At 40.4% G+C, this 17,272-nt stretch overlaps 1 protein-coding gene across 1 annotated transcript in view; it reads right to left on the bottom strand.

Annotated features, from left to right (window-relative positions):
- LOC124001475 (sprouty-related, EVH1 domain-containing protein 1-like) overlaps nt 1-16,735 on the bottom strand; it is a 76,811-nt gene extending 60,076 nt beyond the window's left edge. The window contains exon 1 of the mRNA XM_046308268.1: nt 15,895-16,735. Coding sequence (XP_046164224.1) covers nt 15,895-15,926 — 32 coding nt within the window. The 5' untranslated portion in view covers nt 15,927-16,735. The remainder of the gene's footprint in view (nt 1-15,894) is intronic.
- Nucleotides 16,736-17,272: the final 537 nt, after the last annotated feature.

Genomic DNA, 17,272 nt, shown 5'->3' with positions numbered 1-17,272 from the left:
CTCTAGAAAGAGTCTTTGTGGTTCCAAAGTTCTTCCATTTTAGAATGATGAAGGCTACTGTGTTCTTGGGGACCTTCAATGCTGCAGAAACGTTTTGGTACCCCTACCCAGATCTGTGCCTCGACACAATCCTGTCCCGGAGCCTTACAGACAATTCCTTCGAAATCATGGCTTGGTTTTTGCTCTGACATTCCCCATATACCGGTGTGCCATGCTTGTAGTGTGTCTGAATACTTATGTAAATGTGATATTTCCTATTTTTTGATATATATATATAGATATATATAGAGAGATATATAGATATATATATATATATAGAGAGAGATATATATAGAGAGATATATATATATTCTAAAAACCTGTTTTTGCTTTGTCATTATGGGTTATTGTGTGTAGATTGATGAGGGGGGAAAATGATTTAATACTTTACAGCCGTATTCTAAAATGTAACAAAATGTGGAAAGAGTCATGGGGTCTGAATACACTGTACATATGAAATGAGTAAAACGTTATGTAATATTAATAAAGTGACCAGTGATTCCATGTCTATGTACATAAGGCAGCAACCTCTAAAGTGCAGGGTTGAGTAACCGAGTGGTAGCCGGCTAGTGACAGTGAGTAAGTTCAGGGCAGGGTACTGGGTGGAGGCTGGCTAGTGATGGCTATTTAACAATCTGATGGCCTTGAGATAGAAACTGAAAAACAGCTTCTCAGTCCCAGTTTTGATGCACCTGTACTGACCTCACCTTCTGCCTGGTAGCGGGGTGAACAGGCCGTGGCTCGGATGGTTGATGTCCTTGATTATTTTTTTGTCCTTCCTGTTACATCGGGTGCTGTAATTGACCTGCAGGGCAGGCAGTGACGCGTTGGGCAGACCGCACCACCCTCTGGAGAGCACTGCGGTTGCGGTCGGTGCAGTTGCCATACCAGGATGCTCTCAAGTGGTGCAGCTGTAAAGGTTTGTGAGGGTCTCCGGGGACAAGCCACATTTTTTCCGCCTTCTGATGTTGAAGAGGCACTGCTGCGCGTTCTTCACCACACAGTCTGTGTAGGTGGACCATTTCAGATTGTTAGTGATATGTATGCAGAGGAACTTAAAGCTTTTCACCTTCTCTACTGCGGCCACGTCAATGTGGAGGGGGCGTGATCCCTCTGCCGTCTCCTGAAGTCCACGATCAGCTCCTTCATTTTGTTGACATTGAGAGATATTATTTTCCTGGCACTCCACCAGGGCCCTCACCTCCTCCCTGTAGGTTGTCTTTCCATTGTTGGTAATCAGGCCTACAACTGTTGTCGTCTGCAAACTTGATGATTGAGTTGGAGTCTAGGATGAACAGGGAGTACTGGAGGGGGCAGAGCATGCACCCTTGTGGGGCCCGTGTTGAGGATCAGTGTAGTGGATGTGTTGTTTCCTACCTTCACCACCTGGGGGCGGCTCGTCAGGAAGTCCAGGACCAAGTTGCACAGGGCAGGCTTCAGACCCAGGGCCCCGAGCAGTATGATGAGCATGGAGTGCTGCAGGGCAATAGTAATTTAGTTCAGTTAACTTTGCTTTATTGGGTACAGGAACAACGGTGGACATCTTGAAGCAAGTTGGGACAGCAGACTGGGATTGGGAGAGATTGTGCCATTAAACCCCTTCAACTCATCCAGAACGCCGCAGCCCGTCTGGTGTTCAACCTTCCCAAGTTCTCTCACGTCACCCCGCTCCTCCGTTCTCTCCACTGGCTTCCAGTTGAAGCTCGCATCCGCTACAAGACCATGGTGCTTGCCTACGGAGCTGTGAGGGGAACGGCACCTCAGTACCTCCAAGCTCTGATCAGGCCCTACACCCAAACAAGGGCACTGTGTTCATCCACCTCTGGCCTGCTCGCCTCCCTACCACTGAGGAAGTACAGCTCCCGCTCAGCCCAGTCAAAACTGTTCGCTGCTCTGGCCCCCCAATGGTGGAACAAACTCCCTCACGACGCCAGGACAGCGGAGTCAATCACCACCTTCCGGAGACACCTGAAACCCCACCTCTTTAAGGAATACCTAGGATAGGATAAGTAATCCCTCTTTAGATGCACTATTGTAAAGTGACTGTTCCACTGGATGTCATAAGGTGAATGCACCAATTTGTAAGTCACTCTGGATAAGAGGGTCTGCTAAATGACTTAAATGTAAATGTAAATGTAATTGAATGTTCAGCTGATCTGCACATGCTCTGAGGACACGGCTAGGGATGCCGTCTGGGCCGGCAACCTTGCAAGGGTTAACACGCGTAACTGTCTTACGTCGGTGGCACTGTGTTATCCTCAAAGTGGAAGAAAAATGTGTTTCTCTTGTCCGGGAGCAAGACGTTGGTGTCCGCGACATGGCAGATTTTTTCCTTTGTAAATCAGGAAAGGCAGGGTCTATTCCACATAAAACGTGTGATTATTTTATATCATTATTTTCTGTATCCCACTAGCACAGCAGCAGAGATGGGTGCACATGCAGTTGTTACCCTCGTAGGGGAGACCCTGCCATGTAGAAACATCACGATATGCCCTTATATGGAACTTGCAAACTGATGTTCAGTCCCTGGCTGCACTTTATACAGGAAACCAAGGAAAATAGCCACTAGATTTCACAGTTTCTAAATAATCACCTTGAGTATGGACTGGTTACCTTATGCTATGCTCCAAAATGTCTATCCACGAGTCTGGGAGAAAATGTACAGCAGCCCTAGGCGATGAAGTTGGTTGTGCAGGAAGATTTTGAAAAGCCTAGCAATAGGGAAGGTTTTACATTTTCATAATTAAATTGGGTGGCACATCTTTTATTCCCTTCTGGAGCTGACAGAGGGGCTGTCCGCTCCAGAAACAGTTTAGTAAAATATGACACTTGGTGTCACTTGGTTTCGCAAATTAAGCACTAGGCAGCTGCAGGAACAGGGTTGGAGAGCCCATGGCATACATAGGTTGGGCATAATATCACCTGTCACTCAGCGAGAGAATGCTCCTCAAACAGTGGTTGATGGGTAGAGTAAAATAAGTGTTCTTATATGTATTTTTGATTATATCAAGCGCATGCTCTGCTATGAAACCAAAGTAGCCTCCTGGCATCATTGAAAAATGAACGCTCAGATTCAATTTGCTATTATAGTGCATACAGATGACGCATACAGCATCAGCAGGCCTCAAGATATTTTACTAAATGTGTTTATATGAACTAACGGTCAAATTACCATGAGACCGTCTTTTGCATGACACTAACCGGCTGAAAACATTTCATGTCCACCACAGCCATAGTTGAGAGACAATAGACATGTTGTCACCTAACATTGCAGAATAGAATATCCCCAAAACATTGTGATATATAAACATAGGCTACCAGTATATAGTGTTTTGGGCTAATGTGAAAGCATAAACCAACTAAAATAGCTAGTTCATAGAGGTTTATGATAAGCGAATAAAGTAAAGTTTAGCAACTTACTTGTTAGATAAGTGTCTATTAGGCCCAGCTAGAAGAGGGGTGCATCTTCAATTAGTTTTTGTATTACAGATTTTTGTAAAACTAAATGCTCATCATTACATTCTTCCATTTCTGTAAGAACTGTAGTCACGTACTCAAATTATCTGCAGCAAAAACATTCCTCCTTCGTGGCATTGGAGTGCAATTGCCACAACTGCACCACCAATCTAGTCTGTGTTGATCCTGGTGATGGGTTGTGGGTGTTATCCAGCTACCAGAATACCTCAGACGTTATCCGGGACTTCTCTCTACCTCTCCCTTTATCAGCTATGGTTAATAAAGCAGATTAAAAAATATATTATTTTCTGTCGTTTCCCTCACTCGGATTGGGTCTAGTTGTCCTCGGAACTGTTCAGAACGGGTCTCGATTTTAAAACAAAATGTATATATGCATATCGGGTACAGGTTGAAAAGCCCCAGGTCCATTTTGGACCCCTGAAGGCCTTTTATTAGCTACTGCTGCGGTGGGCCATCCAAAGCTTCATTTCCCACAAATCTTTGTTTCAATACTCCGGCTCAAATAAATATGTTTGATGACACAATGGGCTCCCCTCCCATTGTTTTCTTCATGACTCTTGAATTTGTCACCAGATATATTTGTAGGTTGTTGTTTACTGTAAAATAATGTGTAAAGTTAAACCTAGCATCTATGAACAACGGCATAACGTGCAGTTTCTATGTAGCAGGGATTACCCCACATGCGCAGTTGTTAACCATCTTCGCTGCTGTACTCGCAAATGTTTTAGGTGGAAGAGTACACATTTCCTGACTCAAAACGGATCCTACTTTGCTCAAAATAGCTAATTCGGCCATATGCTTTCAATAAAAACCAAATGTCCACACTTGGCAGATTTCTGAATTATGGATTCACTGGCAATGGAGCAGAGCGAGGACGGCATCCAGCAACGTCACCAGTCACGTGACCCGTTTTTGCAGCTGTTTCATGGCAGCGCTACAGAGAGAGAGAGGGTGAGAGGGCAAACTAGTTTCAATATATGGAATCACTTGGGAGTTTCTGAATTTTGGGTCAACGTTTCCTTTAATAGGCTACATACCCTTTAAGAGTTTGGTTCATAAAATATTCATTTTATAAGATTATGTGTTTGCTTAAATCCCCTCATCTAGCCTATACCTACTTATATTTTATAGACACAAACACACTTACAAACATAGTTGAGCACAAACACGAACACAGGCCCAAACCCCTTCCTGTTTCAAAGAGATTGGTAACTCAAAGACAGGGATTTAGGTCTGTGGCCTGGCAGGAAAGAACCGTCGTAACCCAGCTGCAGCACCATCCAACAAGGCTTAGCCTTCATGCTCCTGCATGCAGCAGTACAACTGAAAACAATATGTACAATTCAGACATTATACTGCTCAAATCAATTCTTAGAAGCAATGCGATATGGCCAGGGCAAATTAAAGAGACGGGCTCCTTGAAAAAGACGTAACAATGTAGGCCAGGGATATTCAACTATATTCTTACGGGCCAGATAGACAAAAAAAAGGAGAAAAAAAAGAAAAGGTTAACGTCAGGGGCAGGTTAAGGTTAACGTCAGGGGCAGGTTAAGGTTAGGGGCAGGTTAAGGTTAACGGCAGGGGGGGACATTTTCCACATGCGATTATTCTTTGGAATAACTGTATAAAAAAGCAATGCACACACACACACACACACACACACACACACACACACACACACACACACACAATAAAGCACTTAAATATTGCTACAAGTAATTACAAAAGAAGTGAAGGGCACTCAACCAACAAAAGTCGAGGAGAAAAACAAAAAATGTGCTAATTGAAAAGGAAAAAGGTGCAACCCTCATTCACCATTTTAACAATTAAAAGCTTCTTAAAAATCTGAAAACTAAGCGCCTCAATATTAACACAATGATAAGTCAAATCATCCAATGCCAAATTCCAGGAAAGTGTCATTTTGGCACTGAACATAAGATGTTGGCGGGATTTTTTGCAGATATTCTAGCAACAAAACAAAAAATGGATTTTGTTTTTAGTCCACGACACAACATAGCCTAATCAGTAGCATTTTCAAAGGCAAAATGGGCATTTCATATGTGTTACCTATAATTTGTCTTCAATGTTGTGACCAACTAAATAGGCTAAAACATATTTCACTGCACAATTTTCTTTGAAGGAAAACTGTGCTTTAAGAAAAGAAAAATCCTCCAAATACACTGAGAGACATTTACAAGTTTAGTAATAGGTCTGCTGCTAAAATACTTTTAAGAGGAAATGAGAATGACAAGAGGGAAGTGGCTCAGGTTTAAAATATACTGCATTATAACTCTGGCCATGGGAAGAGAACAGCCAAACCAGACAACATTTATACTGTACAGGGCCTGCTCAGTTACACAGAAACACAGTCAGTAACAAACCATCCCATTTGCCAGAGAGTTAGAGGATTGTCATTAAATCATGCAAACAATTCAACACCCTCTAAAAGAACAAACAAACTAAACCATAAATAGCCTGTACATGGGTTCATTTCACAGATTATGAAACTGCTCATCCTCCATAACTAATTACCATATGTTAAGAATTGGTAAAGAACGAAGGATGATATTGGGGCAGGAAAGGACTGACAAAAATGTTCGACATTTGACAAAAGAGATCTTGAGACAGTTGAAGTCGGAAGTTTACATACACCTTAACAAAATACATTTAAACTCAGTTATTCACAACTCCTGACAGTTAATCCTAGTAAAAATTCCCTGTCTTCAGTCATCTAGGATAACCACTTTAATTTAAGAATGTGAAAATGTCAGAATAAATGTAGAGAGAATGATCCATTTCAGCTTTAATGTCTTTCATCACGTTCCCAGTGGGTCAGCCATTAACATACACTTAATTAGTATTTGGTAGCATTGCCTTCAAATTGTTTAACTTGGGTCAAAGGTTTTGGGTATCCTTCCACAACAAGTTGGGTGAATTTTGGCCCATTCCTCCTGACAGAGCTGGTGTAATTGTGTCAGGTTTGTAGGCCTCCTTGCTCGCACAAGCTTTTTCAGTAATGCCCACAAATTTTCTATAGGATTGAGGTCAGGGCTTAATGATGGCCACTCCAATACCTGACTTTGTTGTCTTTAAGCCATTTTGACACAACTTTGGAAGTATGCTTGGGGTCATTTTCCACTTGGAAGATCCATTTGCGACCAAGCTTTAATTCCTAACTGATGTCTAGAGATGTTGCTTCAATATATCCACATAATAATTACCTTCTTCATGATGCCATCTATTCTGTGAAGTGCTCCAGTCCCTCCTGCAGCAAAGCACCCTCACAACATGATGTGCCACCCACGTGCTTCACGGTTGGGATGGTGTTTTTGGGCTTGCAAGCCTCCCCCTTTTCCCTCCAAACATAAATGATGGTCATTATTGCCAACAGCTCTATTTGTTTCATCATACCAGAGAATATTTCTCCAAAAAGTATGATTTTTGTCCCCATGTGTAGTTACAAATCGTAGTCTTTTTTTAATAGCGGTTTTGGAGCAGTGGCTTCTTCTTCGTCTTGGCTGATTTCTTTAGATTTTTCCATAATGTCAAGCAAATAGGCACTGAGTTTGAAGGTAGGCCTTGAAATACATCCACAGGTACACCCCCAATTGACTCAAATTATGTTAACTAACCTATCAGAAGCATCTAAAACCTTGACATATTTTTCTGGAATTTTCCAAGCTGTTTAAAGGCACAGTCAACTTAGTGTATGTAAACTTCTGACCCACTGGAATTGTGATACAGTGAATTAATCTGTCTGTAAACAATTGTTGGAATTGTTTAGCTTCCCATAAGAAGTTATGTCCCATCTCGACAAGATCCGGTGAAATTGCAAAGCGCCAAATTCAAAATCGTAACATTACAAATTCATGTAAATACAAGTGTCATACATAATTTAAAAGAGTAACTTCTTGTTAATTCAGCCGCTTTTTCAGATTTCAAAAAGGCTTTACGGCGAAAGCACACCATGCGATTATCCGAGGACAGCGCCCGGCACACAAAAGCATTACATACATTTTCCAACCAAGCAGAGGCATCACGAAAGTCAGAAATAGCGATAAAATCAATCACTTACCTTTGAAGATCTTCATCTGGTTGCAATCACAAGGGTCCCAGCTATATAACAAATTGTACTTTTGTTCGATAAAGTCCTTCTTTAGATCCCAAAAAAGTATGCTTCAATGGCGCACTTAACTCAGTAATCCACCGGTTTGCCTCATTCAAAATGCATACAAATGAATCCTGTACCAATAAACTTCTTCCAAACATATCAAACAATGTTCTTAATCAATCCTCAGGTACCCTAATATGTAAATAAACTATAAAATATAAGACTGAGAATACCGGAGACCATTACCGGAGATAAACAACGAAGTGCACGCCCTCACCGGAACACGCAACAAACGCTACAGCCAAAATGGGAGCCACTTAGAAAAACTAGAAATTCTAGCTAATTTTTCAAAAAACAAGCCCGAAAATCTTTCTAAAGACTGTTGACATCTAGTGGAAGCCCTTGGAACTGAAATCTGGGAGGTCTTAATTTTATATTCCCATTCCCAGCCATTGTAATCAAAAGGTGAGCTGGGGAAGAAAAAAAACTATTCTGAATGGATTGTCCTCAGGTTTTCACCTGCCATATCAGTTCTGTTATACCCACAGACATTATTTTAAAAGTTTTGGAACCTTTAGAGTGTTTTCTATCCAATACTAATTATATGCATATCCTAGCTTCTGGGCCTAAGTAACAGGCAGTTTACTTTGGACACCTCATTCATCCAAACTTCCGAATACTGCCCCCTAGCCCGAAGAAGTTAACAAGAAATTTGTGGAGTGGTTGAAAAACTAGTTTTAATGACTCCAACCTAAGTGTATGTATACTTCCGACTTCAACTGTAAGCTAGTTTTACGGCTGCACGGTTAATTATTTTTTAATCTAAATTGCAATATTGACATGCGCAATATCCATATCGCAAGAGGCAGTGACAGTTTCAAAACGCCACTAGGCCGTCTGTAAAGCCTGTTTTTTGTTTGTTTTTTACTATTGATTTATTCCTTGAGTTGACAGAGTTCTCTCTCAGTACGTCTTCTATTTGTCCGCTTCCCAGTCCTACACACAGACCAATCCCCGCCACTCAAGCAGACAGTTCCTAGTGCGCAACATTCTCTTTGCATTTTTATTTTATTTCACCTTTATTTAACCAAGTAGGCCATTTGAGAACAAGTTCTCATTTACAACTGCGACCTGGTCAAGATAAAGCAAAGCAGTGCGACAAAAACAACAGAGTTACACATGGGATAAACAAACGTACAGTCAATAACACAATAGAAAATCTGTATAGTGTGTGCAAATGAAGTAAGGAGGTACGGCAATAAATAGGCCATAGTGGAGAAGTAATTTCATTTTAGCAATTAACACTGGAGTGATAGATGTGCAGATGAGGATGTGTAAGTATAAATACGGGTATGAATACTGGTGAACAAAAGAGCAGAAAAAATGCAGTTGGAGTTGGTTGGATGGGATATTTACAGATGGGCTGTGTACAGCTGCAGCGATCGGTAAGCTGCTCTGACGGCCGACGCTTGAAGTTAGTGAGGGAGATATAGGTCTCCAACTTCAGTGATTATTGCAATTCGTTCCAGTCATTGGCAGCAGAGAACTGGAAGGAAAGGCGGCCAAAGCAGGTGTTGCCTTTGGGGATGACCAGTGAAATATACCTGCTGGAGCGCGTGCTACGGGTGGGTGTTGCTATGGTGACCAGTGAGCCTAGATAAGGCAGAGCTTTACCTAGCAAAGAATTATAGATGATCTGGAGCCAGTGGGTTTGGCGACGAATATGTAGAGAGGACCAGCCAACGAGAGCATACAGGTCGCAATGGTGGGTAGTATGTGTCTTTGGTGACAAAACGGATGGCACTATGATAGACTGCATCCAATTTGCTGAGTAGAGTGGAGGCTATTTTGTAAATGACATCAATGAAGTCAAGGATCGGCAGAATAGTCAGTTTTACGGGGGTATGTTTGGCAGCATGAGTGAAGGAGGCTTTGATGCAAAATAGGAAGCGGATTCTAGATTTAACTTTGGATTGGAGATGCTTAGTGTGAGTCTGGAAGGAGAGTTTACAGTCTAGCCAGACACCTAGGTATTTATAGTTGTCCACATATTCTTAGTCAGATTATCTGTTTGTTCACCTGGCTTTTGAAGACTTTAGAAAGGCAGGGCAGGATGGATATAAGTCTAACAGTTTGGATCTAGAGTGTCTCCCCCTTTGAAGAGTGGGATGATCGCATGCATGGACCAAACAGCATGCAGTCAACAGAACAACGCAGCTTTCCACTTTGATCGTTAATACAAATCCACGTTTTCTATATTATACGATTAGTTTTTGTAACTTGATCTCTGCAAAATGCTAGTTAGTCGCTCTTAAGCTCTAAATGTGCCTAAAAAGAGTGTTAGCTTGTTAGCTCCTAATGCTAATTCCTAGCTATCTAACTCCACTGAACTAGGGCAAATATTGCTAGCAAACCTTTGCTTTAATACAGGCCAGTACCAGTGGAAGTATATCAGCACTGTTTGTGAAACAGCTTGTTCTTAAATCAGAGAGAAAAATATAAATATACTATTTAAAATGCATTTAAATAATTTACTTAAACCTAATTAGGGTCCCATGGGAAACACTGACCAACACTTTCATTCATACTCTGTCACAAACATCTCCTCCCTTACTTTTCCATTCGTTGTCACGCCAAACAAAACTACATTCCAAGTGTCCACTGTATTCTAACCATAAAATTAGAATGATCATTTTAGACTCCATCAGTTTACCCAAGTGTTCCGATCTATAAATCGCAAGTAACAACGCAATATAATGGTACAAAAATCAAAATCACAATTCGATTTTTTTGCTCATGTTGTGCAGCCCTAGCTAGTATCAGTGATCGTTTGACAATCTACTAGGACAGCCAGCTGACATAGTTACAAAAGAACAATTAGCTCTGACTTAATCCAAAGTCAAGTCTTTACGTAAGACCAAAACTTCCTTTCGACATTGTTTACAGAGACAAGTTCCAATTCAGTCAATACAGGGCAGTGGCCAAAAGCATTCAAAAAGGCTACTTCCTAAAAAGATTACAGAAGCAAAACTACAAACAACTGAGAACCTCTACTGAGCCTGACCACTACACACCAATGGATATTAGTCTCATACACCATGGCTATAGAACGAAAGGTGGTGTTACATAGGCTATTGCAATATTATTTTGTGACGACATTCTACTGTTTTTGCCACTGTAGGTAGCGTTAGCTGGCACTAGTCGGCTGCGCCGAAAATTCATTTTTTTTCATCCTATAGCTTAATTATCCATGCTCTTTTTAAATAGTGAGAAAACTCGTTCTCATGCTCTTTAGTGAGTAATGTGTTTGCAACATACAATAGCATTAAAATCGCAGTATCGAAACGCAATACACATCGTATCGGCAACTTAAATACTTGCGTAAAAAGATAAGCATTATTTCACAGAGCAATTCCAACCATAAACTATTTGCCAAACAGTTGGAGTAGCTATTCGCTGTTGTCAAGACAAGATGCTCACATTCAAATCAGTGGTTGTTTGGGTTGAATGTGTTTTGGAACGCCTGAAAGAGGAATAGAATGAGGGGCAGAACAGACCCCCAGGTGATAAGATCACAACAACCCACATTGACAGACAAACGCTGAGCTGTCAAATAATTCACCCTGATAGAAAAAAAGACTGAGGAATCACTTGACTGGCGAACTACACTAAACAATCAAAATATTAGACTAACCTTAATCATTCAATGACTTTACCAATACCAGACATAAAACAAATTACATCAAATGGCTAAACTTAGTAAAATATTTTGGCTAACAGTAAATTTACAGTTTGTAGGTGTATAGCCTGTAGGCCTATTTGTAGAGTTACAATTGTTACAATTGTTAAAAAAAGGAAAATAACTTAGTGAATGAATGTTCAGCACAGTAGTACACAGACCTAGATACTCCCTCATAAGGATATGAATGAATGCTATTGTACATCTATAGGAGACACAACGGCATACACGTGACCTACTTTTTGTGTGTATGTACTGACAAGGCTGTGCAACTGATAAAAGCAAACACGCACTACATGTTAAGGTTTTTAAATGTACGTTAATCCTTAAGAGTCGATTGACGCACCCCAGTTATAGCTCTGTTTGTCAGACCAAGGAGACATCCCGAAAATCAGTCTTCTCACAAAAGGCATCTGATCGGTTTGGTGTAAAAGACGAGACTCGCACGAACACAATGGCGTTTTCCATGTTGCTCTACGACCCCCACAACCCCACGGGGCTGAAGGTAGCCCAGTACTATTTAACCATTACATTTTTTAGAAGTATGGAAGTAGTTTTGTACCCCAAAAAAGGGGGTTAAATGTGTCTAAAATGTATATACACTGAACAAAAATATAAACGTAACATGTAAAGTGTTGGTCCCATGTTTCATGAGCTGAAATGTTCTATATGCACAAAAAGCTTATTTCTCACAAATTTGTTTACCTCCCTGTTAGTGAGCATTTCTCCTTTGTCAAGAATATCCATCCACCTGACAGGTGTGACATATCAAGAAGCTAATTAAACAGCATGATCTTTACACAGGCACACCTTGTGCTGGGATCAATAAAAGGCCACAACAAGTTGAGGGTGCGTGCAATTGTCATGATGACTGCTGGAATGTCCACCAGAGCGGTTGCCAGAGAATTAAATTTGTCTACCATAAGCGTCCAACGTCGTTTTAGAGAATTTGGCAACCGGCCTCACAAACACAGACCAAGCCAGTCACCTGCGGGATCGCGGGATCGTCTGAGGGGAAGGATTGGCGCTGAGGAGTATTTCTCTGTAATAAAGCCCTTTTGTGGGGAAAAACTCATTCTGATTGGATGGGTCCAGGTCCCCAGTGGGTGGACAGTCACGTGAAATCCATAGATTAATGTATTTATTTCCTTTTATGAACTGTAACTCGGCAACATCTTTGAAATTGTTGCATTTATATTTTTGTTCAGTATATATATATATATATATATTTCCTGAGTGTTCTTACATCTTCTAGATATACGACAGACAATTCAAAACCGTATTACTTAACATTTTTTGACGCTCTGTTCTGCCATTTCCGAATTAGTTATTCAATGCGTTTCTATGGCCAACAGTAGTAAAGGCCAAACTCAATATTATATCCACACATTGTTAAATATATTATTTATACCTACAAGGGTCCTGAAAATCTAAATCAAATAACCCCAACGGTTTAGACTTTTAGGGATTAATAACCTGTACGAGTGAGTCTTTGCAGGTTGTCAGTGAGTAGCGCACATCTTCCTATTCAACCACATATTTTTCGTCAGACAGCTTTGTGCTATTTTGATGAAGGAAAAAGCTGTGGAACTTTATACATTTGCTATGCGAAATAAAAGCATATTCATCACACGTGACCCATGATGCTAACAGAGAAGGGTCAGCAAATCAGCTCCAAGTGATTTACATTTGGTAAATATATTATTCCAAAGTATTCCCACACGTAATAGAGATATGTGATCGTATACAAATGTAAACAATGTTTGAAATTACTATGTTTCAGTCAAATGTTATATCTGTTTGGGATTCTTGCTGTCAATTTGCAGTATACAAATTATTTGAAAATTATGTTCCGGCCCCCTGAACATCCTTTAAGAAAAAAGAAATGTATCGTCCCGAGGCTGAATGCAGTTGATGATCCCTGTCCGACGCAATGACATGGTTTACTATAATGCTACTGTGAGGAGAAACAGTAAGGTATACATGCTTATAACCTAAAAATCCACCCACCCATCCTGATACAAAAACACAGGGTCGTGTTGTGCAATTCCTTTTCACGGTGCGATTACATCCAAAATTCTCCCCATCCTCTCAATTCAAACAAAACACCACTAATAGTAAACAAACTGTAAAATATATGAAAATGTGGACAAATAACAAAATTGGACTGTCAGTTTGCGGGAAGATGTGTGAATACACTGATCAGATCCATAACAGATGACATCAATGGAAAACAATATATAGGGTTAGGGTACCCACACGGAAAACAGACATAAGACAGAGGTGTACCTGTGCTAATTAGCCATCTGTGTCTGTGAACACCTGTGAGTAAACAAAAGACAGGCGCCGCAAACGTGTTGCCACTGAAAAATACTGTCGGCTGCAACTGTGTTAAAAGCAGGTAAAACAGTTTACAGTAAGTGTAGATTTAGCATGTGTTTTTTTTATTTTGTATATATGAAAGTAGTACCGCAATTGAAAATCGATACTCGGTTTGATGGAGTATTTGGCCGTTTTGCCTACCAGAGCCAATTCGCCTCTACACAGAACATGGAAGGACAATAAGGAATAACATTAGGCTCCTGGCGGGTAGGAGCATTGGGTCAGTAACCAAAAGGTTGCTGGATCGAATCCCTGAGCTGACAAGGTAACAAAAAAAATCTGTCGTTCTGCCCCTGAGCAAGGCAGTTAACCCACTGTTCACCGGGCGCCAAAGACGTGGATGTTGATTAAGGCAGCCCTCCACACCTCTCTGATTCAGAGGGGTTAGGGGTTAAATGCGGAAGACACATATCAGTAGAATGCATTCAGTTGTACAACTGACTAGGTATCCTCCCTGATCCCTTTCCTTTAGTCCATTGTTGGGCTCGACTGATGGCTAATTCCAGCCAGCATGAACATAAAAAGGGATCAGGCAGGTCTTACTGTTCCGTTCCTACCATCTTCCTTTACCTTCAATGAATAATTACCAACTACATTGGATCATATGTTGGCCATCTTATGCGCTGTGCTGCTGCTGTCACTAGGAAGAACAAACACAGAACCACATACATCATGGTCCTCGCTTATGTAATATATTGAATATGAAACACATGCCAAGTTCAAGGACAAAGCCTCCCTGCAATATATCAATCAACCCGAGGTGTGCTAGGCAGATAGATTGAATGGATTTGTAAGTCGCTCTGGATAAGAGCGTCTGCTAAATTACTTAAATGTAAATGTAAATGAGAACATCGCCGTCTTGGGGCACAAAACTGTGGAATTGTCAGCATATGAACGCATTTCAACCGTCTAGAATAAGAAATTTGGACGCCATTCTTTTGAGAGCATTGGAAGACTGCAATAAGAGCGAAGCATCCTTGCATTATCTATTTGTTTTTAAATTAATGGCCATCTGGATTAAGCTGATTCCAAATGCAGATCAAATGTTTGCGTAATCGTCAATGCGTTGCAAGACACTGTACTGCACATCGTACTGTGAATGGGCACCCAGGTACTTTATGAATGGAAGTGGTCACATGACCGCACCACCTCCCGACCAGATATTTCTCACTGACTGTCAACAAGCGCACGCAAGCGATCAGTCCATTAAAACAACACGGATTTACAGCGATAAATAATTTAAATGTACACAAATGACCCTATTTCAAGTTCACAATCACATAAATACTGCTTTCCGGGTTCAGGCCAGTGCATTTGGAACGCATTACGTCCATTAAAAAATATATATATATGAATGAGATTGTAATATGCAAATGAGTGTGATTGAGAAAAAAATATGGCGTCTTCTACTTCTGGATTCTGACATTGCAGCAACCAGTTTACAGCCACACTAACATTGAATAATTATAATATTGAGGGAATATTTTTTTAAACCACATTACTGTTTTATGATACTCTCTTAGTTCATGTAGAGGAGTTAGCATTTGATAACAGGTTAACGCTAAGAAAACACTATCGTATATAATATTGAATCTTATGACAAGATCATTTCAAAGCGGATAAGCATAGGGTCTTAAAACCTATGTACAAACAAATAATCTAGCCACAGTGACTGTGTGTGACTACATCGTGTAATTTATTATTCAAATAGCAACAGATATTATCCAATTGCAGTCAAATCATAAAGGTATTCTTCAAAGACAATATTGATGAAACAACTACCATATATTGCATTAACTATGAGGCTATTGTTATAAAGTGGACTGTATACCATTTTCTGTACAGTTGTCAAAATTACCTATAGCATCTCTCGTCATAATATAATAAGAGGCCTCTATTTCTATTAAATCCAGTCCCAAAACACATTGGTTTATTTTAGATTATCACAACAAACTAAATAGATGTTTGTCTTTTGTATTACTTCAATAGTAATCCAATTTAAATATGAACGTGAGTAGAACCAATGTGTATAAGCAATGATCCTAGTGGAACAGAGTAGTCATTTAGAATCCTGCAAATCATTGCAGTGAAGATTAGACATGAAGGACATCGTTGCATTCTAGAATGTGGGGTAAAATGTACTCACTCGTTGTTTGGATTTGTCGAATCTTCGCTCATCTTTCCTCAAGGGGATCCAAATCCTGGCAATAGCATCGAGGACGCAGTGACGGCGGGGAAATAAACCGCAAATATCACCATTTTCTTTTGCATAAAACACCCAGATATTGGATAAAAGTAAATGGTCTTACAGTGGTGCATGCATAAGTGAGCTTTATTTCGGAAAACCAAGTAGCCTAGCTAGCTGTAACTAAATTGCCAGGAGGAATGACAACCGATGATTCATTTTATCTTCCCTGGAAGTAAAATCCAACCAGAATAAAATACATAGCTTCGACATCCTCTTCGCCAACACGAAATCCAATGTGTTCAGATGCTACATTTTTTACAAAATAAACCCGACATTTGGCACGTTATTCGTATTTAGCTATCGAGCGTTCCCTCGCCAACTTCAGGTCCAGGACAACACTTGAAAAGCGCTGCAGCGTTGATCCGTCAATGTGTCGGTGTACGTTGAATTATAACCTCCACAACTGGGGGGAAAAGACAGGCCTACAAACTAATTTCAATTATGAAATTGAAGTACATTAGGCAAAAACGGTGAGTAAATTTTTCTCGAAGAAGTTGTTGGACATCTGCTTTAATCGAATTCCATTTTCAACTCGGGCAATGAACATCGGAAAACTGGGCGGAAGCGTCGACCCAGCTCGAGAATGAAATCCTTCCGCGTGGCCGCAAAAACATATATGTCAAAAGGGTCTCAACTATCAATACAATTGCTTACATCTACTCGAAACATATTTCATTCGTTTTCATGTTCAAATATGCCTGTGTCATTTGGCATATACATTGATTATTTATATCCAAAGTTGACCTAAAGTAGTCCCTGCACTTCCCGAACGAAGTTTCCTTTCAATCACGCATTGATACACAGAAAAGGGAAGCGTCTGTGTGATAGCACGCAAAATAGAAAATAATATGTAGGAAGGATTGTGTGTGTGTGTGACTGTGTGATAGCACCGCCAATATCAAGTGTAGATTATGTTAACTTGCGTTGCATTTCAAGCATTTAATATCACAAAAAAACAAGCACTTTCAATTCTGGATGACTAGTGCTTTAAAATGGAGGAGATAGTTTGGATATACAGTATGAGCCGAATACATGGTGCAGCACGTGGAATTACATCAGATTCCCTTCATGATTTCAAATAGCAGAGAAGGAAGGCTATAGTTGTATTCTTCAATCTGCTTCTCATTTATTGGCTGTAGGCTTGATATTAAATTTAGGTCTGAGGCCCGATATGTGAATGGTGATTCTTGTAATTTGTTTGACTTTGAATTGTATACAATTATTGTATCATGTTGAAATTCCAAATAACATTGTATCTGCAGCGACCTCATGGCCA

This window comes from Oncorhynchus gorbuscha, linkage group LG17 (genome assembly GCF_021184085.1).
Source record: "Oncorhynchus gorbuscha isolate QuinsamMale2020 ecotype Even-year linkage group LG17, OgorEven_v1.0, whole genome shotgun sequence".
In the NCBI taxonomy this organism is placed as follows: domain Eukaryota; kingdom Metazoa; phylum Chordata; class Actinopteri; order Salmoniformes; family Salmonidae; genus Oncorhynchus; species Oncorhynchus gorbuscha.
This window is presented reverse-complemented; position numbering and strand designations above follow the sequence as displayed.